Source organism: Frankliniella occidentalis, unplaced genomic scaffold (genome assembly GCF_000697945.3).
Source record: "Frankliniella occidentalis isolate FOCC.00 unplaced genomic scaffold, Focc_3.1 Scaffold92, whole genome shotgun sequence".
NCBI classification, from domain to species: domain Eukaryota; kingdom Metazoa; phylum Arthropoda; class Insecta; order Thysanoptera; family Thripidae; genus Frankliniella; species Frankliniella occidentalis.
The window spans coordinates 999,251-1,023,071 of record NW_026267221.1 but is presented as its reverse complement, the minus strand read 5'-3'; the positions used below and the strand labels follow the sequence as shown (position 1 = coordinate 1,023,071).

The following is a 23,821-nucleotide window of genomic DNA, read 5'->3' as shown; positions in this document are numbered from 1 at the left end:
GGGGGAGAGGGACGGGGGAGTGCGGAGGAGAGGGAGCGAGTGAGAGAGAGCCTGCTGATTATAGAGCACACAGACAAAGGCAGGGCAGCAGAGAGGAGTGGAGGCAGTCGAGCGATGACCAACGGGAAGCGGGTGGCTCTCCTCCCCGCCCGCCGCCCGCGCCAGCCCGCGCGCTCTCCAACCTGCTATTTGCCAAGGCAGGCCGAGTCCTTCCCTTCCTGTCGTGTTACAAGGAGTCCGTAGAACTCCGCAGAACGCCCCGCAAAGTAGTACAACTGTTCGAACGACCCGCGGCCGTGACGTGTGCGGTACATAATGACAGCGGCTTGAAACCGTTTGTCTCCCTCGCCTTTCAGATTCAGCGATAAAGTACAGTATTTTCTTTCGTTTTTTACTCAAAGAAATTTGCGGGCCCAGCATGGCAACCACCGCCATGGACGACCAGCTGCTTCTCTTTGCTCGCGGACCAATTTGTCGGGCGCCGCACCGAAGAGTGTCCGTTAGCTGGAGGAGGTGGGGGCGGGGGCGCAGGAGGTCGTCGCCGCCGACGCCGCGGAAGTCGTGATCGGCCCTATATTCTCGGCAGTAAATCTCCTTGGCCTGGCCTGGGCGGGCAGGCCGCCGCCCCGGGGCACGGGCACACCGGGCTCACACCGGGCGCACACCGGCCCTCGTGTCTCACTCACAGCGCAGCGCCGCGCCGGCTCGGCACGCATGAGGTCAGCCGCCCCAGCGGCCCGGCCCGATCTCTTGTCTGAATCATCGCCGGCGCCCCCGCCCCGCCGAGGACCCTGGTGTTTGACATTCTGCCTGCGGCGCGCGGCCGCGCCGCGCCCCTGTGGGAGCACCTGGTTCGAACCGGAGGGCTTCGACGGCGACCTCCTCCTGTTCCGCGGCCGCACCCCTGTGGAGCACCTCGAGCTTGATTGCTTCGACGGCGACCTCTTGTTCCACGGCCCGCCCCTACATCACCTCGAACTCGACTTCGACGGCGACCTCATGTTCCGCGGCCGCGCACCTGTAGAGCACCTCGAGCTTGGTGCCTTTCGACGGCGACCTGTTTCCGCCGCCGCTCCCATTTTTGCATGCTCCCTCCGCCCTGCTCCGCCCTGCTCCGCCATGCGCGCTGGACGCCGCGGAGGGCTAATGATAGAGCGCGCGGGGCGGCCATTGGCGGCCCAGTATGGCGCTGCGGGAGCGAGAGAGAGAGAGAGAGTCCAAACAATCGGCGCGATGCGATTGTTTCTGCCACGCGCAGCTCCGCGCTGCTGCCGCGGCTCTCGGCTGTTCTTTTGTTTACGTACTGCTGCCATTTTGTTCTGCGTGCCGTGACGAAACAAGTGAGTGTCGGCCGCCGGTCTGGTCTGGTCCGGTCGGCGCGGTGCCGCTCGGTTGGTGGTGCGCCCCTCCTCCTCCCTCGCGCTGCCCCCTGACCCTCCTCAGGACCCCGCGGGCTCGCTGCTCACGGTGCCTTAGGCCTTCCAGGGTCCCCTTCTGGGGTCGCGTCCGCCAAGTGTGTCTCCGGGCCTCGCTCTCTCGCAGGCGTTCTCTCTGTCCCTCTCGCACTGGGGGCGGCGGCGGTGCGGCGAGCCCGAGCGGCGGCCGGCCCCGGCCACTGTTCCGTGCCACTGCCCACCCCTTTACTCTCGCTCCCCCCACTCCCTCCAGGCGAACCCCGGAGCGGCAGCAGCAGCAGCGTCACAGCGTTAACCTCAAATTTAGCCTCACAACATGACACCCTCCGCCAACCAGGCCGCCACCCCCGGGCGGGGGTGGTGGCGGGGAGGCACCAGCGAGGGCGTTCCGTCCCATCGGCTTTTAATGAGGGGGAAGGAAGGCAAACTCAAATGTTGGCGAGCGAGAGACAGACGGGCCGGCAGACAGACTGACTTTGCGACTTATCGCCGGGGCGTTGCTGACGCGTTGCTGACCCGCCGGACCTGCCCTCTGAACCGCAAACGCAACCGCTTTGCTGGCGTGGCGTTGACCTCAGCTTGCACCTGCCGCTGTTGTGTTGCCGTTGGGTCTTGTTCGGGCTCGGGCCGTGGGGTGCCGTGGCGTGGCTTGGCGCGGTGCAGCGGTGCAGCGGTGCGCGCACATACCTCCCCGACTCAGATGACAAACCGGTCAGCCCCCATTCTCTAAAACCGCCGTCAGGGTGTACCTTTTTATGACGATTATTATTTTCTTCTTCCCAACCGTCGGACTTTACCACGGCGACTACGACCACGACCGGAAGGGTGCTTAATTAGCACTCGGGGAAAAATAATAAGAAGAAAGAGGAAGAAACAAAATGCTGTCGTCAAGCGGTCGCGGCCGAGGAGGGGGCACACGTTCCTCCTAAAGCTCTGTAATGAGGCGCTGCCTGGCGGTTGTCGTGGATCGGGGAAGTGTTTGAATGAGGCTGTGCTGTTTTGAGCTGCTCCGGGCTGCTTCGGGGACAACAGCCCGAGGCCCCCGCCGCCCCCGCCAGCCTCGCCCGGCCCCGGCCGGACCAAGGGGGCCCCCACCGGGCGAACACACATACACGGTCGGGCGGACTCGCAGATTCGCCGAAAAGCGTCTGCTCTTACAATCCCAACCAAAACACACACATGTATGCGCCGGGGCCGGGCCGGACGCGCTGCGATGTGCTCCAGTTGTAATAATAGGCGATCTCGGCGCTGGAGTGAATAGGCCTTTTGTCCTGCCCCGTGTGACCTGGAGGCTGGCCGGGTCGCTTCGGAGAAGTTCGTAGCGCCATCGGCACGCCCTGGACAGGGACAGGTGGTGTCGTACTGTGATGGGACGGGACGCGTTACTGGGAGGAGGAGGAGGATCGAAAAAAGAGTACACGTAGTCGCACACACACACACACACACTGGCGCCGTTGAGTATACATAGTCACTTTCTATATCACCCTACCTGAGAGATTTGATAGCATGCAGCAGCACCCGCGAGTACGGTGGAAGGCGCTCCATGAAGTAAAGTGGCTGGTCTACATTTTCTGAAAACAAGGCTGTGCGGTGCGCGCCGCTGTGCGGTGCGCCGCCGCGGAGGTGCGCCGATGCGTGGAAATAAAATCCGACGGTAGTTTTCCTTGCCGGGCGCCGCAAAGCGTGAAAAGAACAGAACGCTTAAGTCGCTGGTGCACGCCGGAGCGCAGCCGTAGAGTACACATACCGAGCCCGTCCAGTAACGCACATACCTGTGTCGCCGTCCCCCGCGGCTCATTGACGGCTGGCGGTGGCGCTCGGCCCGCTCCGCCCTCGCCCCGTCCGAGACGCACACTCAGAGCGGATTTCTGGAAAGGCGCTGAGCATTAGGGTCCTCGTGTGTAAGCCGGCCAGCGCCTTACCGTCGCCACGGCGATTAAGTTGGCGACACTTTTTCTCTTCTTTTCGGCCCCGCCGTCTCTCTCTCTCTCTCTCTCTCTCTCTCTCTCTCTCTCTCTCTCTCTCTCTCTCACCCACGCCCAGTGTGTGGCTGGAATTCCCCCGGCCCTTCCCGTCCCGGTGGCGCGACGTGGTTTTTGCTAATGACAGGGCTGCCCGTTACACACTGTGCATCCTCCGGGCCGGATTACTCTACACACGGACCATGACCCGAGAGCAGCGTGCTTTTCCTTTCCCCGTCTTGTGCGTACGTCTGACTGCCTGCTGTTGGAAGAGGGGTGACATTCTTTTTTTTCTCGGAGACTTTTAAAAGCAGGAACACTTTTTTTTTCTCTAAAAGTTGCATTTAAATAATTTTTCCGTCCGACTTGAAAAAAGGAAGAAAAAAGAAGCGTTTTAATTTTTATGTCCGTGCACGGCCTTCTGGTGCGTCCCCCGGTGCGCACGGGACTTCCGGCCGGCTGGCCAGCCCGGTCACATAATTAATGGGGGTTTCAGAGGGGGTAGCTGGCGCTTAAATACTCTCTGGCGTGCTGCCCGCGCCGCTTGGTCCTCCAAACCATTTGGCACTGTGGGCATTCCCTGCTCTCCCGCTCTGTCGCAGTCTTGTGCTGCGCCCTCGCCTCCTCCCACCCACTCCCCGTGTCGAGCTAATCAAGACATTTGCTGTCATTTTAGGCGTAACGCTTCTACAGGCGGAACAAACCCGGAGCACGACCGATAAAGGGGTTAGTCATGTATGACAAGAGGCACGCGCCCGTCTCCCTCTCTCTCTCTCTCTCGCTCGCTCTCCTCGCTCTCTCCTCTTGCTCGCTCCCATGCGGGCGCGCGTAGCCGGCCGTGACGCTGTCCGAGTAAGCGATATGTGTCACCTCGCCCACCCGATGACCCCCTCCTCCCCCACTCATGCGCCCGGCTGGGGTCTATATACCCGTGGCGTAATTCGATAGCCCGATTCGATGTAACGATTACAAATCGAGATCTCGATCAGTACGTTGGACCGGAACCGCGCGAGGCTGTTGGTGGTGGACAGTGGCCGGTGCATCCGAGGAGGGGTGGGGCCAAGGCTCTCTGTGAAGAGTCCTCGCGCGACAGGGCTGGCAGGATGGCTGGGCGGCGTCGCGTCGCCCGCGGTCACACCGGGAACACGCCTCCCGTCCGTCGCGGTGCTGCGGCCGGACTGCGGGGCGACTTCACGTTCACCTCGACTCGACAGCAAAAACAAACACGGACTGCATGGCGGGGGGCGTGGCGGGGCGCGGGGCCGTCTGAATGCCCGGCCAGACACCTGCCACACAAAGTCCTCTCCTTCCCCACCTACGCCTCCGCCTTTCAACCCCCCGCTCCCCCTTTCCTCCCCCTTTTCACCTCTTTCCGTCTCTCTCTCTCACACCCCCCGACAATTTGTCGGACCACGCCCCCAGCAGCGGCCGGCGCGGCCCCGGCCGGCAAGCAGGCCTCCTCGCCACCGACTATTATCTCAATTTCTGTGGGTCGCCTTCCCTCCCCGCCCCAAAAGAGAGGTTCGGATGAAAAATACATTTTATGTCAAATTAGTTGTAAATAGTCTGCCACTCGATGTTGCTGCTGGGTGCCTCCTAGCGGCGCCCGCCGGCCCGGGCGGGAGGGGGGTGCGAACGGGCTGCCGAAAATTAAATGCTGTCCAACTGTCTGCCGAGGCCAGACATGCGGAAGGCATGTTATTGGGGGAAGCATACTGTCCGCGGGGAAGAAAAGGCACCCTACTGCGCGGTGTGCGGCACCCCCTTAGGGCGCCCCCGCGGACTCCCAGGGCACCTTGCCGCTCGTGCTCTGGGCTGGGCGGGCTGGCCCGAGGGCTGGCCGACCGCCAGGAGACTTCGCAGCAAATTGGTGACTTTTCTTGCGAGACATTTCCGCGGGGCCTCCCCACCCCCTCGCTCCCCCCATCGCTTCCCCCGCCGCGGGGTGAAATGTCGCGGAAAGCCGTGCGGTAAATGAAAACCAAAGTGGCTCTCAGCGCGTCGTGAATCACCTTGTAATATGCCTCCTCCTCGTTTCGCTTCTGCGGCCCTGCTGCTTTTGGCCGCGGCAAGCAGAGAGAGAAATTTTCCAATGACATGTTGCGATGCAAGTAAAAAATAAAACAAAAAATACATTTCAACAAAACCAGGAGCAGTTTACTTGAAGTAGCCACTTGGTCTGATCTGGTGCAGCTGTGGGTAGGTGGGTAGGTCCCATGATTTATTCAAGCTCTCCGGTGGCAGCACGGGTGCACCAACGGCCGCGGGGGGCGTGGCGCGGAGGGGCGGGAGGTGAAGGGGGTCGCGGGGGCCCCTTTTCGGAAGTTGGGCGGAGCAGTACGTGGAACTTCCAGTAGAGGAGTGCAGGGCGTGGCGGGGCGTGGCGGAGGTGCAGGAACAATAGCGGTGGCACCGCGGGGCTGTTGAGCGTCGTGCGTCGGAATGCAGCATCGCCCGCCCCGCCCCGCCACGCCACGCGCAGTCAATGAAGTAGAGTGGAGTGTCATTTCTGTGCGCGGCCACGCCACAACGCCACGCCACCGCGTGCTGCCCGGCCCCCCCGGGGCCCTGGGGCAGTGTGACTCACCCAGGCTCACCTGGCAGAGGCAGAGAGCACCTCGAGGACGCGGGCAATATTTTTTGGTTTCATGAACCTGATTTCATTTTGCGGAGGGCGCCAGCTCTTTGCTCTTGTTCCCGCTCCCGGTGCCGGCCGGTCCCGTTGCCCACCGGGTGGTGGCGCGCGAGGGTCCAGCCCAGCCTCCCGGAGCGGTATGATGGGGCCCCCGGACTCTGCGTGATTGCTCGTCTCGACGTCTGCAATATGCTCTACTTTCCTCTAGGCCTGCTATCCTCTCTCTCCTCCTGCTCTCAGCGTTTTTTCCCCCTTTTTCATTATGATTATCCGCCTCCTAACTTTACCTTAAGAGTACGTGTGTGAGTGTGTGTGTGTGGTATATTAGGTGTAATGACGGTCTGAAAGGGTTGCTGAGCAGGGGCGGGCGGCAGGCGGGCGCAGCAGTGCAGCATGTAGGCGCCGTGCGCCACTATTAATTCGCGTTGTGTGTGTGAGCGAGAGAGAGAGAGAGAGAGAGAGAGAGAGAGAGAGAGGGAGCGTAGCGGTGCACGATCGGCGCCACCAGGGGGGCGTGTCTGGCGCCCGATGTCCACACACCCCCGACGGCCGTCGCGCACGCCGGCTTTCGTGGTTTGTGTGATGTCGAATTGCGCGGCACCGCTATGTGTAGTATGTGTGTGATCTCATTATTACATCGATTACAACACCTTTTATATTTTTAAAAGCGGCTGCCGCCCGTGCAGGAGTCTGGTCCTTGATTTGACAGTCGCGTGATTGCCTGTGCACACGGCCCCACTGCGCCTGCGGCCTGATGTACCCGTCCTAAACTAACTCGGCCCGCCCGGTCCACCGTTGACAACGCTCAGCACTGCGCTCAGCACCGCGCTCAGCACTGCGCTCTGCTCGGCTCTCGCGGTGATTTACGGCCAGCTGGCGGACATCTCAATTAGCTGACCGCTCTCGGGTCAGTCCCGAGTTTGAATCCCTTCCGGGCGCCCACCATGATTTTCTTCATTTTGTTTTTACTTTTCCACGCGTCTTACACCAAGTGTCCTTTACACCTCGGTTCAAGCAGCGCGTGCTGGGGAGGATGCGTGTGTTTATTGGAGCCCTTTGCGGTTCCGTCCAATCATGCGGCCCAATCACTTTGGCTTTGGCGCTGCTGGGCTCGCCCTCGGGCCGCCCCCGGGGCTCGCCGGCTGTTGCGGTCTGCAGCGCGCCCCTGGAGCTGCCCGGAGCTGCCGCTGGCTGCCGCTGGCTGCCGCTTTGTGGTCGCCCCATCATTGTGTCTTAGCCGTGTGATGGGTGTTGAATGCCTGATGCCTGCCCCCGGCCCGCCCCGCCACCTGACGCCGAGCTCTGCCCCTCCGCCTCGCGACGGCCCACTTTATATCCCTTTTCACCACCTACTTACCTACTAATATCTTGTTTACTCTTTTACTTTAGCCTGCTGGTGGTTGGTATATTAACTCTCCTGGTTGAGGTGGTGGTGTGTGTGTGTGTGTGCTGTTGGTGGGAGTGGTGGTTTCCTGTTGGTGTGATGTTGCACGCTGTCCGGCTGCTGCTGCTGGGCTGTGGGCCGGAGCAAGCGCTCTTGTGCCGTACGCGCTAGTGGGAGGAATATGAATGAATAACAAAACGCATGTTTCCTGTGTGCGATTCACAATGTCCCTCTTTCTGTGCGTTTGTATGCCTTTGGTGACCAGTTTGCTGCGAAATGGACTTATGTAGTGATTATAGTTAGTTATCTTTACCCTTTGACTGAACTGCATTTCCATACTTACTAAGTAATTCCAGGAAGATTACCTTTCTTTACATTTTGTTGACGCGTTCAATATACATTTTTGATCAGAATGAACTTAATGTTGTCTGCCTGCTACATGCCCGCTGTCCTTGTTGCGCAGAGGGTCGAGAGTGCGTCAACTGCGGCGCGACGTCGACGCCGCTGTGGCGCCGCGACGGCACGGGGCACTACCTGTGCAACGCGTGCGGCCTGTACTACAAGATGAACGGCCAGAACCGGCCGCTCATCAAGCCCAAACGGAGACTGGTGAGTTGCTAGACATTTTTAACAATTTTACTGTAATTACTTCTTCATGCTGTGCTGGCGTTATATGTTGTTTCGGAAAAAGGGGGATATGGATAGGGGGAACCTCCGCATGCATAACATTTTCTTTGAAAGAGAGTGGTTACAAATCAAAAGAAAAGAACGCAATTCACACACTAGAAAAGACAATAACTACAGCCATTTTCTTCGACTAAAATTAACTTAGAGTTGTTTCTTTTTCTGAGCACGCACCGTGCGGCACTGATTGGTTAGAACGGGGCTGTTCGCTGTGCCATTGGTCCCGCGTGGTACGATAATACAGCACTGCAGCAGCAGCTGTGCGCTGCATGCAGTCGCAGAGAGAGAGAGAGAGAGAGAGAAAGGGAAAAAAGGGGGGGGGGGGGCGTGCTCTGCGGGCATGCTCTATCGCTTCTCGACGTCAAGCTGATCGACACACATACACACACCGCGTACGAGGCGCGCAAATACAAATGTCACCGTCATTACCGAATCGACGACGGCGGGGGGGTAGGCCGGGCTACGGGCCAACCCCTTGAGAGCCGCCGCGCCACCACCCTCCTCGACAAACAGACCAATATGGTGGACGCTGCGGGGGGAGGGGGTGTAGGGAATCTGTTGGGGTGTGTCATTAGGGGAAGGAAGGAGTAGTAGTAGAAAAGCAAAGGAGATAAGCATCAAGTCGCGATTGAATTGGCCTGGGGGGAGGGGGGGTGGGGGTGACGGCCTGACAAGCTGCTCCGCGTTGACACAATGTATCGTTGCGCGCGAGGACATACGAGTAAAAGCTTTCCAATTCAGAGCAGCGCGGCCGCGCGAAGTGGTTGGGAAAGGGGGAGTCCCAGCGGGGGATTACCGTGCAGTACACCACCGGCCAGCACCAAGCATAGCCACTCAAATATAGTTGTCCCGGATTTAGTGTCTTTGCTGCACAGCTTGTATGTACGTACTGTAGTGCGTGTTTTTGTTGTTATTTTTTTGTGTGTGTCGCGAGGGAGAGGAGGGGTGAAGTAGTACGATTACGCGGAGTGTAACGACTCCTGGCTATTTTTATATTCATAGCAGGCCGCCGTTACTCTTTCTTTGGTTTGGCGTTCTGTCGTCGAGTGTTCATTTCAGCAGATGAGCGATTGTTGTTAAAAACTCTGACGTTCAGCTGCAATAATTACTAAAACAAAAGGAAAAGAAACAACCAACACACAAAAGAAATGGCGCAATGAGTGAGTTTATGCTGAGACAATTATGAATAGTCGTCGTCTCGCGTTTCCTGAGGTGATACTGAGGTGTTGGCGCCTTATCCATTAATCCACCCATCTATCTTGCTATCCCCCGCACTGCCTCTGCGCACCGCTCAGAGTCTCGTGAGAATGGCTTCATCGCTGCCATGCAAACATAGCGTTCCTTGTGTTTTGCGGATTTTTGTTCTGCTGTTTTGGTGGCTAATCACGCAACTGGGGGAAGTGGAAAGGCAAAAAAGGGAAGGGGGTTTGTGGGCCTGCCCGCACGGTACGTCACCCCCCCCCCCTCCTCCCGACAGGGCGTCGTCGTGCTGTGAAGACGTAACCAGCCGTCGAGACGCCCACATACGGGACAGGGGACAGCAGCGGTAGTCGCTACCGTATGACACGGTGACAATGGCTTTGAAAAAAATAATAATGAGAAGAAGAGAATAGTGGAAATAGGATGAAAAATACGTAGAAAAAGAAGTTTGTAACCTACGAAAATAATTCTGCTATTGTAAAGGGCGCTCCCTACCCGTTTGTTACGGCTGACGGGGGCGTGGCGGTGGTCGGCGGGCGGGTGCTGCATAAGTAAGGTGGGATTACGGGACGATGCTGGCCGGGATGCTGGGGGGCGTTACCGCCTCCCGACCAAACTTTGAAAGTTTTCAAGGAAGAGCCTTCTTGCGCCTTCCAGCTCATCAGCCGGGGGAGCAGCAGCAGCGCGAGCGCGGCGCAGAGCCATCCTGGGGCGGCCCGACGAGGCCATTCAGCCGGATGAATGGGGGTGCTAAAAGGGGTGTGAAAGGATTGGCAAGGCGGCGAGGGGCGTGGGGACGAGTCTGGCCGGCCGGCCCCGGGCTGCTGTCTCATTGGGCTTCAAGTTGTCATTAGCGGGGCGTGGCACAGCGTGGCGCGGCGCCGCCGAGGCCCGGGGAGGAGTCACTCACCCCTGTAATGCCACTCATTTTCTCAGCTTTCAATTACCGTAATGCTCTCGCCTGCTGAACGGGGGAGAAAGGGGAGGGGAGGGGGTCGGTCTCACTCACTTGGAATCTTCCCGATAAATAAATAAGGTGATCATAAAGCGTCCGCGGGGACCGCCTCATTTTCTTTCCTCATTTAGCAACCGTTTGTCACTCAGTGTCGTTGTGTGCATTGGCCGTCGCTGCATGGCACTTGTTCGACCTGTGGGCCCTCCGCGCGCGCACACATACACACACACATCACACGGGCTTCCATCTATCGGCGGGAAGTGAAAGTCTCGGGTCGTTATTGTTGCCGCGGGCGGGCGGGCCGGACGCCACGGGACGGGGGTTATTGTCAAGTTCGTCTTTCGCGTCGTGGCGGGGCGGAGCGGGGTCGAGGTGGCGTGGAGGAGCGTAGCGGCTCGTAATGAGTGAAAGGGGCGCCAGTCATCGAGATGATGCGTTGTAGAGCGGGGAGAAAAAATGCAAGCGGCTAACTATACGCGAAATGCAGCGGTGCATAAGTGCAGTGCGTGCAAAGTTAGTTCTTCCTCTTTTTTTTTGCTTTTTTTTATGAGGCTGCTGGACATGCGCTATATCGTGTGTCTGCACTGTGGCTAGAAAGCAGTAAAAGGCGCGATGCCGATGCAGAAACACTACACGCGTGTCATACTCGCTACTTTCCAAAGGCGGCTGTGCCGCTGCACCGCTGCATGCCGCGGGCTGTGCGGGTGCGGCCGCGGGGTGCGTTTTACTATGCAGTGGGCCGCGAATGGTTCCGCCTCTCTCTCTCTCTCCCTCTCTCTCTGCGTGTCTCTCCCTCTCCCTCCCTCTCCCTCCCTCTCCCCTTCCCCACCACTCCCCCTCTTCCACCCTGGCTCTCGCGCACCCCCACTGCTCAACACTTTGTACGGCTCCCTCGCGGCCCCCTCTTGTCACTAACGGCGCCGGTAAATCAAAGGTCGTATTTATGGCTCTGCTCCTGGATATGAACGCCACTCCCGCCTCTCGCACGGCACAAGGGCAGGGCGCCGCCGCGCCGCACCTCGGACCGATATCGGCAGAGTCACTGATGAGAAATAGGACCGCGATGAGACGACGATGACGACGCTCTGATTTATGAAGACGCGATGACTCCCTTTGTCCTCTCTCTTTCTCTCCCCTGCGATCGAGGTTCGAACACCCGGAGGTCCGGAGGTCTAAAAGAAATAATGTGTTGCGGCCCCGGCGCTCCTGCAAGAGCGTTCCCACGACCCCTCTCGTACACTCCTTTGCTGGCCCGCCCGCGCTAGAGAGAGAAAGAGACGGGGGAGGGGCAATGCCGTATGCCCTGCGACGCACGGCGACGGCGAACAAAAGCAAATCACGAACAAACAAACGTTACGAACAATCGTACACGTCGTACACGTGCATGATGCCGCGTGTTCAAAAAAAAGGTGGCGTTCAAAATATTAATTAGATGCATTATACATACTCGGCCTTGCATTGCACGCTGCTCCGCGGCGGTGGGCTGGAAAGATGTGAAATTGGATCTTGAATTTGAGAAAAAAGAGTGGGTGCGCGTGCGTGCGTGCGATGCACGCTGCGCGTGAAATCGCTCATAATCCCCGCGGGCTGGATGCTCCTGCTCCGTTGGACGTGGTCACGAGTGTGCGTTAGCCGGCGTTAGCCCTGCGGCCAGGCCAGTGGCACCGCGACCACGGGCAGGCGCCTTGAGCAGCCCGCTGGCCGGCCAGTGCCCAGGCTGACTGTACGGCCATTAGACAATCGGATGGCCAACACAACACACATACTGGTGGTCCCCGAGATCAGCGCGGGGAGAACAGGGGAGGAGGAGAAGGATGGAGAGAATGATTTCTCGCTCCTCTGTCTCTTCCTTCTCCGTTCTCCTGTTTATTGTTGCCTTATTGTTGCTCTCTGTCTCTCTCGCTCTCTTGTTTTTGATCGGATAGTCGTTTGCTCGATCAACTCCAAAGGGCTGCTGCTGCTGCTCCCTTAGGCCCCAATCAAGATGGCGAAATTTCCCAGAAGGCGCGGCGTGGCTTGGCGTCCCGTGAGATGCTCTCCTCTAGAAAGACCATCGTGGGGGCCCCTTCTGGGTCTGGGGGTGTGTGGTTTGTCGCCAGCCCGGGCTGTTGCGTTTGCATGGTGCATGGTGCAATCTTAGATTAAATGGAAGTCATTCAAGTATATCTGGTCTTTATTTGGAGAGTCTGCGGTATCCTAGTTAGTTATTTGAATCTCACTAAATCATTTGATTTAATATCAAGAATGTTCTTAACGTTGAAGCTTAAATTTGGCAGTTGTGTCCCTAAAGGACTGTACCGGTCTCGCTGGCCGGCACCAGCATTCTTGTTAAGCACATGTTCCCTTATCGCGCTGCCTGGTCGCTGCCTCTGCCGCTCGCCGAATTAGTTGTGTGCATTCTTACGGGCGACACAACCAACACTGAACACAAACACTGACAAAACACACACACACATGCTCTCTCTCTCTCTCTCTCTCTCTCTCTCTCTCTCTCTCTCTCTCTCCTGCCCCACCCCTTCCCCCTTACTCTCAATGATTTTGGTCTCGATTCTTCGATTCTCGCACCTCTTCCCCTTTCCCTCTCTTGGAGGTTACCGGATGTGGCTTTGTTAAACAGCTCCCATGCATCCCCCTTCTCGTCTTCTTCCCCCCGACCTTCCGGCTGAAACAAAGTCTCGCCAAAACGAACTGTATATACGGCTTGGCTATTAAGCAGGATAGTAAAAGGCGTTTTCGCATTATAGAATGCGAGGCGTTGTTATAATCCACCTCGTTCACTCACACACGCTTCACCCCCCCCCCCTCTTCTCCAACACACACACACGAGCCAGCCTTAGTTTGACGCCTCCCGCCGGGTTATAGCGCTTTGATAATGAAGCTTAGCGTTTTTAATGAAGAAAATACTCTTCTTGCTAATGGAAATGGGCAGTTGCTCGAGTTTTCGTAATGCGTACCCTCCCTCTTTTGAATCGACGCAAAATATTTCCGCAAATCGGGATGAAAAAAATTCGTAATAAACACTGTTAGTCGAAATGTATGTATTTTCATCCGTTCGAGGCAGTGCAGGATAACTGCCTCGATCGGCGGTGTTTTCTGCCAACTTTCCGTATCTATATCAGTCATGTAATCGTAGCATGGCGGATGTGCTGTCCGTCCCCACCTGAGGTATTTCCATCCGTTCCTACCGCCTGCAGGCATCGCGTTATCTGCTCGTGCAAAGTTTAATGTTTGTATTATCGATAAATAAAGTAATATATCAGGTCAGGCTAAATCGAACGGTGGTCTTGGGGTGTTAGAAACGAGGCGAAGCCAAATCCGCTGTCTGTTTTGACCTAGCTCAAGCCGTTTACAAGTTAGCAGAAAAAATTGCTTCGATTTCAATGAAATTTAAATGGCCCTACTAAAATAGGGTGTAGATGTCCCAAATAAAATTTGAGGTCAAAATTCCTATAACTTCCAAAGTTACAGTATGGTAAACTTGATTCGAATAACGAAGTACCACATACACAGAGTATTCTTACAGCCGATAGGGGGAGGCTGAAACATCCGTTAAGCGGCACACATTACTCAGTTCCCGGAGGGAAACTCATCCGATTTAGAAATCCACAATTCATCCGTCATGGGCGGGATGAAGGGGTCTACGTTGGCTCATGTTACACCAATTTCTCACAGGTAGTAAATAGCACCGATGAGGCCGGAAATACTACCCCGGACCCCCTTTTTCATCCGTTTCGACTAACAGTGAATAATAAAGTTCAGGGTGTCGTCAGTGATAGACAGGCAATACAGATGGAACAGACAGCGAGGTCCGCACCCGTAGAGGACGATCTGACCGGGCGGGAAGTGACTCGGCCGAGTACCTCATTCATTGGTCGGGTCCAGCTACACCCGATTACACGCTCGTTGTCTTTTTCCTGCTCTCGTTTTTTGGCTGTGTTGCCGATGTTGTTGCCGCTGCTCTAATTAACCACTGTGGAGTCAATAACTCGTCCGGTCGGGTCCGGCTGCTGGGCGTGGCGGGGCGGGGCGGGGTGCGATCGAGGCCCCCCGATGCACGCGGCCGGGGCCCTACGATGGCAATCAGCTGACTAGCTCACGTCGCAACAGGGAGAAGAAAGCCTTGGGTAAACACACAGTCGGTCCGCACCCACCCCCGTCATTACGAGCTTTATGAAAAGTACACATCGCAAGTACTGTGTGTGTGTGTGCAGTGCGCGCGTAATTCTATAATATCCCTCATTGATTACCTCGCAGCGCGCCCCCATAAGGCCATGAGCCGAGCCTGATTGACTGAAGCAGAGGATGGCGAGCGGGCGCCTTATGGGGCTCGCTGACAGGAGGTTAGAGTGTCAAGGCTTTCAATCTACCTTTACTGTTTCTAAGTTTTGCCTCGCTTTCAATTTTTTTAAAAATTAAAGTTATATCGTAGGCGACTAGTGTGATGATGGTGCGTGATGTGTATGTGTGCATGCGCAAGGTGTCGTCCTTGTGTGCAGGAGAGTGATGAGAGAGAGAGAGAGAGAGAGAGAGTATGATTGCTGGGGTGGCGCATCCTCGGAGCAGCGGCGCTGGTCACTCCCATTTCCGCTCAGCTCCGCTCGGTCAGACGGTCACGTAGCCTCAGTTTGCCTGGATAATGGTGATAAAGCACCAATCATACGGTGTGTGTACGGCGAGCCCCCTCCTCAATGAGGCGCTGTGCAGCGCGGCGCGCTCACCTGCTGTGCGCAAGGTCGGCTGTGGTGCGACAGTGCGGTGCGACACTGGAGACTGCCTGTACCGCGTGGCGGGGCGTGGCGGTGGCGGGTGGGGCGTTCTGTCCTGCGGCACTGTGAGTCAAGTCCGGGTCGGGCGGTCTCTGGTTTGGAGCCTCCAGTTGGGCCCTCTGCTCTCGCCCTGGCCGCTTTCGTTGGCCTTTTCTCAGAATCCCGACGGCAGCAGCGGCAGAGGCAGCAGGGAGGAACAGGAGACTTTCTTTGTGGCCGCTGTTGGCGAGCTGGAGAGCAGGTCTCGCCCTGCAGGCTCATCACCTTTATATCTGCAGCGCCTTGTCTGTTTGAAATGAATACGCGCCAAATTATCGATCTCTCAAGGCGGCGCTATAGCAGTTCCCACCGTGCAGACTGCTGCTGGCAGAACTCTAACTGCTGCCGCTCGCGGATGAGAAATGCGTGTCGGCTAGACGCGCGGCCCCCCGAATACTCTTCCCGGAACACTACAAACGCGTGCCGAGGGGCCTAAGTGAGCGCGGGCCGGATGACTCAACACGGCGTCACTGCCTGTGATCTAGCCGCCCGCCGGCCCGGCCCCGGCCCGTGGGCCCAGCCCAATCATTAGCCAATATTGTTGTGTGGCGCGGCCGGCCAATCAGGCACGAGACTCGTTAACAGGAATATAGATCACTAAGACAAGGTTCGAACGGGTCTATCCGCGCCAGCCTGTGCGGCGCGGGGAAAGTACTGAGGTTGTAGGAATGCAAGGTGTGTATCGTAGGGGTGTCCGTCGTGCCCCCCGTCCCCGCCGTTTGGAAGGGGGGGGGGGACTCCTGGTGGTGATTGAGAGGGGAGCGGGGAGAGGGTCCTGAGAAGGACGAACGAACCAAGAGGAACACGGCGGTATACGCTTGTTGCCGGTGCATATCATGTCACGGGCATACTACGTTATTTACTGCACACATATACGAGAGGTATATATACGCTATGCAAGCAAACTGCACCGCACCACAAGAGCACTGCCGCGCGCGCGGCCCGCCTGCAGCCCGCCTGCAGCCCGCCTGCAGCCCCCATGGACCCCTCAGTCTGTCTTGCCTCCCGGCCAACGCCACATTGTTATGGCTGTTGCATTGCCCCGCCGGCTCACGTGCCTGCTGCTCCGCGGACAGCGAGTACCCTTTTTTTTTTGTGCCGCCAAAAACTCTTTCAATCATGAACGGAATGTGTTTAACGCTGCTGAGAGTCTATATATTGCTCTATGCACATTATGAGAGATTGAAGTTGAACAAAAGCGTGTTGTGAGACACTTTTGAAGTTTCGCTTGACGATCTTGTAGCTGATCCACGCGCACAAGGATGGCATTATTTACAGTTGTCAGGCTGCAGGGAGGAGGCGTGCTGCAGGCGCGCTGCTGCTGCTGCGCTGCAGGCCTGCTGTCTTGTCGGATGCATAGCAACACGCCGGTGTGTCGCGGGTATCGGAGCCGCGCTGTGCCGCTCCACGCCGCGCGGGGCCGTGTCGTGCGGTACCATTGCGAAGTGCGCGCGCTGCTCGTGGTCGCCGCAGGTGCAGCAGGTACAGTACGACGCGCCGCGGCGGCGGCGGGTGCTGCAGCCTTGTCCTTGGGTGTAGTCGCGTCTGAGAGACAGATGGAGAGAGAGGGAGCGAGCCAGCAGGAGAGAGAGAGAGGTATGGGGATACATGAGAGAGAGGCGGGCGGAGCAAGCCGCCCCGCGTATTTCATCGATGAGACTGCTGTGGGTCACGACGGCGCGGTGTACGCGGCCCGCCCCGCCGCGCCCGCGGCCAGCGTGTGTGGTGTGACGCCTCGCCTGAAGAGCAACGGCAGACTTGAACGCGCGAGGGCGCCGCGCGCCGCCTGGTGACCCTCGGTCCCGTTGAGCCGCGGAGGGGTTTGTCGTTGTTGTGGATGCTCCTTCTCCTCCTACTCTGCGCGCTTCACGCATTATGAAGCATTATTATCTTAACTAGCGGATACGTTGTTTGCTCGCCGAGCTGCCCTGGCGCGGCGGTGGCGTGGCGTGGCTCAGGGCGAAAGTAAGCAGACTGAGCCGGCCAGCCTTTTGCCTACGGTACCTGCTGATTCAGGATCTGCTGCCCTGCCGGCCGCGCGCGCTTAATCACATGCTAATGATATGAGTTCCTCTAGTTATTCTCGTCTTTTTTTCCCCCCGCTGATATATATTTAATGCGGCGAGATGAGGGTGAAGTACATTCGCGCATAGTCTGTCTGGTTATTGAATTATGTATTTAAATTCGGGTCGACCTGCTGCCGCCGGTGGCGTCCGCGACTATCGCGGGGGCTTTTAAGCCTCGGGGCGTCTGCTCCTCCTGGCGCCACCTGTCGTCCGGTCCGCGCCCAGGAATGTGGAGGCGTCGACCGCCACCTAAGGCACTTGCAAAAAATGTATATCGAATAAAAATTTGCACGTCCTATAAAACAAGTTTAAGTGGGTAAGCTGAGGAGGAAGGGATGCCGCATGTAAAATGTGTAAATGACACCGTGTTGACCCGCGCCGCGTGACTTCCGTTGTCCCGGCGGCGCGACGGCCCCTGACCCCGCGGCCCGCCCGCTCGCTAGCCCCTCCCGAGCCTGATTAGGTCGCGTTGTCAGCCACTTTGTCTCTACGAGGTGGGCGGGCCGCTCCCCCTCCTCCCCCGCCTCGCACTTGCACCGCCGCGCCGCGCGCCCGCCAAACTCGTGTTTATTTTCCCAACTCCCAAGGATTCCTGATTATGATAATCGATTCAAAATTATAGCTTACAAGGAGGCAGCGAGAGCACCGCCACAGCCGCTGCCACAGCAGCCGCCGCCGCAGCAGCCCCGAGCCTCAGCCGTCTTACGTAATCTGTCGAATGAATCAACGCGCCCCGAGTTTCTGCGATGGGGGGCGTCCGCGAGCCCGGCTGGTCGCTTTGCGGACGGCCCCTGCGGCCTGCGGCCCGCCGCTTCGGACCACCGCCATGTTTGATACCATTGTTGTTTTTGTTGTTTGTTTTGTTTGCCGCTCGCCCGGCCGGACTGGACTCGGCGAACTAATATGTCGACAGGGGAGGTCCCGGGGGTCCCCAGCGTCAACGTGTTTTGCATACGGCAGAAGGCGGCGGCGTGTTCGCCGAAGCTTCTAACGACGCTGGTCGTTACCGAGCGCACTGTCTTACACTTGTGCACTTATGACTGTGGGCCGCAACACGTGACGATGGCACTCGCTGCCAGACGATGGCCCCGTGAGACCCCTGCTGCTGCCACTGCTGGAGGTGCTGCCACGGGCCGCGTCAGAATAATACCTCTCCAACCCTTGTTGTCATGTCTGTGTGCGCGCCTTGCCTCTGCGCGGACGCATCCGCGCAGGTAGAGCGTCCTCCTGGGCAGGGAGAGAGGAGAGAGGGAGGGGCTGCGGGGATAATGTGTGTATGTGTTCCGTGTGTGTGCTAGCAGAATTAATTGGCGTATTAAGGTTAGATGTCATTATGGGCGTCTCGGGCGATTCACGCGCCCGGCATAAACATGTATGCGAGATGTGTGTGTGTGTGTGTGTGTGTACGTGAGTGTGCGTGTGTCTGTGAGTGCGCGCACACACACACGTTCACGGTATGAGTGTCTTAAAATGTTTTTATGGACAGGTGAGCAGGGCGGCGCAGCTTGTCGGCCCGGCATACTGTTGTGCGCTCAGCGAGTGTATCAGTTATTGCGCGCGCTGGAAGGAGCGCCGACGTCGTTTTTCGTTTGCCGTCAATAATGTCAGTCCCGCAGCTAGCACCATCGAAAATATGAATGCGTGTCTATGTGAGTGGGTGGGTGTGTATGGGTCTGCGACACTCAGAACTTGTCATAACATTTTGTGAATAGGCGGTAGACAAATGACCAGCCAGTGGGTGAGTCACTATCTACTATTCGTGTAGCGTGTTTGTAATGTCTCAATTCAACGGTGAGCGGTCACACGGGGGCTCTATTGAATCGTTGTGCGTCGGAAATGAGCACTCGGTCACTGCCCAGGCCTCGGCGGGGGAGCTGCGCAAGGAGAAATAAGCTTTGAACCTTGGTGTGTTTTTATTTTTCTAAACTTTTGATTCACTGCATCTAACTTCAAACGAACCTCGGTGAGCAATGTCGGTAAACATCCGCAAAATGCACTAAAGTGAATCAATTTCTATCAGCCTGTCTCCCTCTTGCGGCCACCTCACGTGGTCGGTGGGGACGCAAGTCGCATGATACTGTGAGCGTTGGGAAGACCGCGCTGTTGTAGTGTGAGCGTGAGGAAGCCCCCGCTTTTGAAGTGTGAGCGTGAGGGAGGCCGCGCGGCTGCACGGCGCGTGGGGTAGGCAGGCCCGTGGCGCACGGCTGCCCGCCGGGCGAGCCTACCCGCCGCGCCGTGTGCACTCCAGCGGCAGCAGCAGCAGCGCTCTCGGCGCGGGGTGGGGCGATGCTGCCGCGACGCTCGCCCCAGTCAGTCACCTTACAAAGGTCTCCCAATAAAATATTCATCGTCTATTATGTGGGGGCCGGCCCCGCCCCGCCCGGCAGCCTGCTGGTGTTCTCCATACGAAGGCTCCAGCGCCTGGAGGCGAGGCGAGCCGAGGGAAGGGCGGGGAGGCTTGCTGGATGCTGGGTACAGTCGCTCTAGAAAAGCAGAGGTGGAGCGGACCTCTATTTATCTATTCTTATGATTTTTGTTTGGAGGGACGTGTGCTTGCTTTTCTTCTGGCCGCCAGCGTGCTGCTCTCCCGATACCGACCGTGTCACTGCGGTCGTGACCCCGGCGCTTCGGGGCCGACCACCGTCATCTTCACGGAAATGAGAATTTGCTCGGCGGATTGCGGCTACCGACCCTCGGGCCGCTCTGCGCGCGCGCACACACACTCTTACACAGAGTCGCGAAGCACGGGAGCAGGCCGCCGCCGCGCGGGCCGGCTAAAGCGACGAGATGGCCAGATAAGCTAATTCGATAATGCGATGTATTACATAAAGCCCGTAATGCCCGAATGTAAACACGTGGACTGTCATATCAGATGCACGGACGCATATTTCAAGAGCGATCCAGCCCGGATAAGCGCATGGTCCTCCCGCCCTGCACCCAGCCAAACCAACCGGCCAACCTGCTGCCTGCTTTTCTCTATTGGTTCTCTATAAGCGATCATCCGCTCCTTGACTCCGCCTCGCCTCCAAAGGCTCGCATTGGCGATGCACCAATGACGCCTTGCGGGCCTAGTCTGCAACTACGATATGTATACATTTTCATCAGATGTTTTCTATTCGTCGCATTTCAACTTAATTTTACTTGTTATCGGTCCATACCCACTACAGGCATTTTATTTTGTCCAATGAAAGGTGGTCAAATAAATTTAATCTGTCCAACTAAGCGATATATATTTTCTAGACTCAAAAAAATTATTATGTGCGCTTCTGTGCTTCTGTCTCTACAGACGAAAAGAACCATTCAATTTCGATTGCACAAGTAAAATTTGGGTTCTGTTACAAAATACTAATTTAATTTCCTTCTTGTTTTGAGTGTGCTGCCCTTCCTCGTTCCTTTTTAATTCATTGTTTTCTGGAACCTCTAATCCATTTTCGCTGCTCTCATTATTAATTGTGGCTTCTGCTAGCGTGCGCAAGTCCTCTCGCGGTGCCCACCACTACTACTAACACACACTTCTTTAATCTCTTCTCGCCCGGCCTGCAACGGCGACGTCTTCTTCTAACCAACTGCATCTTTTTCACACACATGAAGGGAATCCCCTCGCTTTTTTCCCATACGTCGTTGGTCTCTTCCTCCGCCGCGGCAGCGGCAGTATTGTGTGCCGGGCGGCCCTCTCCCTCCTCCACACGTGTGTGTAAATCGTACGTGTGTATGAGTGTAAATGTGTGTGTATTGGTTTAAGAGTGTAGCCGTGTGAGCAACACGTCCTTCCCGTACAACACGGGCCCCGTGTGCCGCCCCGGCCAGGGCCCCGGCCGGACAGGTGCGAATGCGGTAGCGGCGCGGCGGTGCGAGCGAGATGGGACACTGGCCGCCCGATCATGATTTACACTGTGTTGGAGCTGCAACATGGCGGCGCGGGGCGGCGCGGGGCGGCGCGGCGGTGCGCTGCTCTGGGTGTCGAAAGGCGATAGAAAGTGTGTTGTGCGCCGTGTTCATATCGGAGGAGACTTCCGTTGGCCGCGGGGCCCACGCCTGGCCCGCCTCGCCCCGCCACGCCCCGCCCCGCCCGCGCGCGGTCGGACACCACCGTGCGGTGCAGCGTGGTACATACGACGGGGCCGCGGAGGGACCCCGAGCAGACAGGATTAAGGGACGGCGCGCGGGGCCGCGGGTTCGTTTCGGCGTGTCACGACACTCATAAACGACGCGCGCGTTTTAAAGCGGCCGCATAAATCACCGAGGTCCGCGCCACGACCGGGTCGAGATACGCCCTGCAGCGAGGCGCCGCTGTCTGTCCTACGCACAGCGGGCCGGACACGGGCAGACACTACCGAATAACCTACGTGGACGATGCGGAAACACGAATTTCAGGGTCTCTGCAAATCCAACCCCTCTTCCTTATACTGTACTGCTTTTCCACGTTCTTTCATTTTCCGCCTGTCTCTCCCCCTCTTTCTTCCTTCTTTTCTATCTCGCTCTTTACCACTCCCCCTCTTGCGCTCCGCTTTTCGCTTCTTTTCACTGCGGCCTAGCGGCGGCGCCTAGCGCAGACCACTCGGCGGGGCAGATTGGACGGTGCGATATGTCCTCCCCCCGCCCCCTTCCATTTCTCTTCGTCACTCAGGCTATGTGCACGGCTCCGGTCCAAATGAATTCCTCTCCGACTTGGCCAGCTATTCTGTTACTATGGCCCCCTTTTCTTCCTGTTTTTTCGTGCTTATTTTTTTCTCTCAAAGTCGTTCGCGGGATCCGTATTCACGCGGTCCCACACCTCTCCTCCAAAGGAGTTATCATATCCGAAGGGTAAATGGTCCGGCCCGCTTTTAAAGAAGGTGGCAGCGGCATTGGTCCCGGAGGAGGAGGTGCTGCCGCGGTGCGGGCGGGGAATGATAAAGGGGTGGGAGCGCGCGACGCTATCGCTGGACAAGATCGCTCCGGCGGGGCTCTGCTCTGCGCTCCAGACGCGCTGGACATGCCGCTGGAAGCAGTGGTCCTGTGTGTTGCAAGGGGCTGCTGCGGCGTGGCGTGGCGGTGACGCGCAGGACGGACGGCAACGACGACCACGACGACTTTGTCACACCCCGCGTGACGGGCGCGTGACACGGCACCTGCAGTCATATATATACGATAGAAGGTGCATCGAAAAATATGACGGTTATTCGAACGGCCCTTGAAATGTGAGCCGGGCCGGTGGTGACCGCGCCGTGCCGCGCCAGCCCGCGCTGCTGCCCCGCGGGACCCCTCACTGACGGCCCGCCCGGGCTAATCCGACTTTGATCGATTGGTTATCATTATTATCATAAGTGTGTGAGTCCGGGCTCACGCGCCCGCCGGGCCTCGGGCCGGGCCCGCCAGCGCGCCTTGGGGCCCTGCTCCGAGGTGGTGGTCCGGCGGTCGCAGTAGTGGTGCCTGTCTTTGTGGTCAACCGGGCTCGCTAGGAGGCTTGACCCTCTTCCCCTTCTCTTCCCTCCCGCCGATACGTTGGACGTGGTGGCTTGGGATGCAAACACACACACACACACACACACACACGCACGCACTCTCTCTCACACACACTCACGGGCCAGAAAGGGGGACTTGCGCCCCGTGAGACAAAAGCTCCTGAATAAGCAAATAGCTTCGGGGGACTCGAATAAATCAAGCTTCTCTCACTGCTTTTGCTGCGGGCAGAGCTCTCTCTGAAGGCAGCGATTGACCATTATTTCCGTGTTGGGGGGCGAACGAAGCGAGCGAGGAGGTATAGGACAACTCACGCACACCCATACACATGCATACACAGGCGCGCGCGCACACACACACACACAGGTGCGCGGTGCGTGCGAGTTGAGCGTGTCACGCAGCAGCGCCAGCCGCGTCGTATTGTCTTCTTGTGGGTGCGGCGGGGGGCTCCGCCTGGGGCACGGCCACGGCGCAGGCCACTTGGATCAATTTAGCAACAACCTGAAGAGCGAACGCTCCTTCGCCTCTCGCCCCTGCACCTACCTACGTACTACTACTTCTCTCTCTCTCTCTCTCTCTCTCTCTCTCTCTCTCTCTCGCCCTCGGTGCCGCCGCCGCACCGTCATGAGAACATGCAACGAAGTGTCCCTGATCCCCTACGACCCCCAGCGGGGCCCCGGGGCTCGACGACAACAGCGCTGGCCGTGCCTCTGCGGGGCCCCGCGGGTCCTGTAGGTCAGGCCTGCAGGTGGTGTGGTGGGGCGTGCAGTGCCACCACTGCAACGCCACACAAACAAATGCTACAAAATCTTGACAGCATGGAACAAGACTTTTGCTCCATCTTTTCTGGCAGACTCCTCCCGGCCCGGCGACAGGAGAGCGCCTCGCTTCCCTCCTTATGGTTCTCACGCCGGATCGGCTGCGGGTCGCCTCGGCCGGGCAGCGCCGGGCTGCGCTCGCGCGAGGACAGACAGACTGTACGCCAGTTAGCGTCAAGCTGGACGTCGTGAGCGATCGGCCGGGGCCACCGCGGTGCTGGCCGGACAGGACAGGCCGGCCGGTGCGCGGGGAGGGCGGCAGCGGGCGTCTACTCCTCGACTCAAGCTTCTGCGGAAAAGTGTCTCCCTCTCTCCCTTCACTTCACTCACTCTCCTTTTGTGTGTTGTCGACACCACTTAGCGCGCCTTAGCGAACGGCCGCACGTTCGCCCTTTTCTGCTGCTAGCTTGAGGACCTCCCACCTTTACTTCTCCCCGTCTCCTTTTTTGCCCCCCC

The 23,821-nt window shown here is 58.0% G+C and overlaps 1 protein-coding gene across 2 annotated transcripts in view; it reads left to right on the top strand.

The window, feature by feature from the left end:
* The window catches only part of LOC113215418 (endothelial transcription factor GATA-2), a 124,887-nt gene that overhangs the window by 79,124 nt on the left and 21,942 nt on the right, over window positions 1–23,821 (top strand). For both annotated transcript variants that reach the window (XM_052269439.1, XM_052269437.1), the window contains exon 4: window positions 7,859–8,004. In XM_052269439.1, coding sequence (XP_052125399.1) covers window positions 7,859–8,004 — 146 coding nt within the window. The remainder of the gene's footprint in view (window positions 1–7,858; window positions 8,005–23,821) is intronic.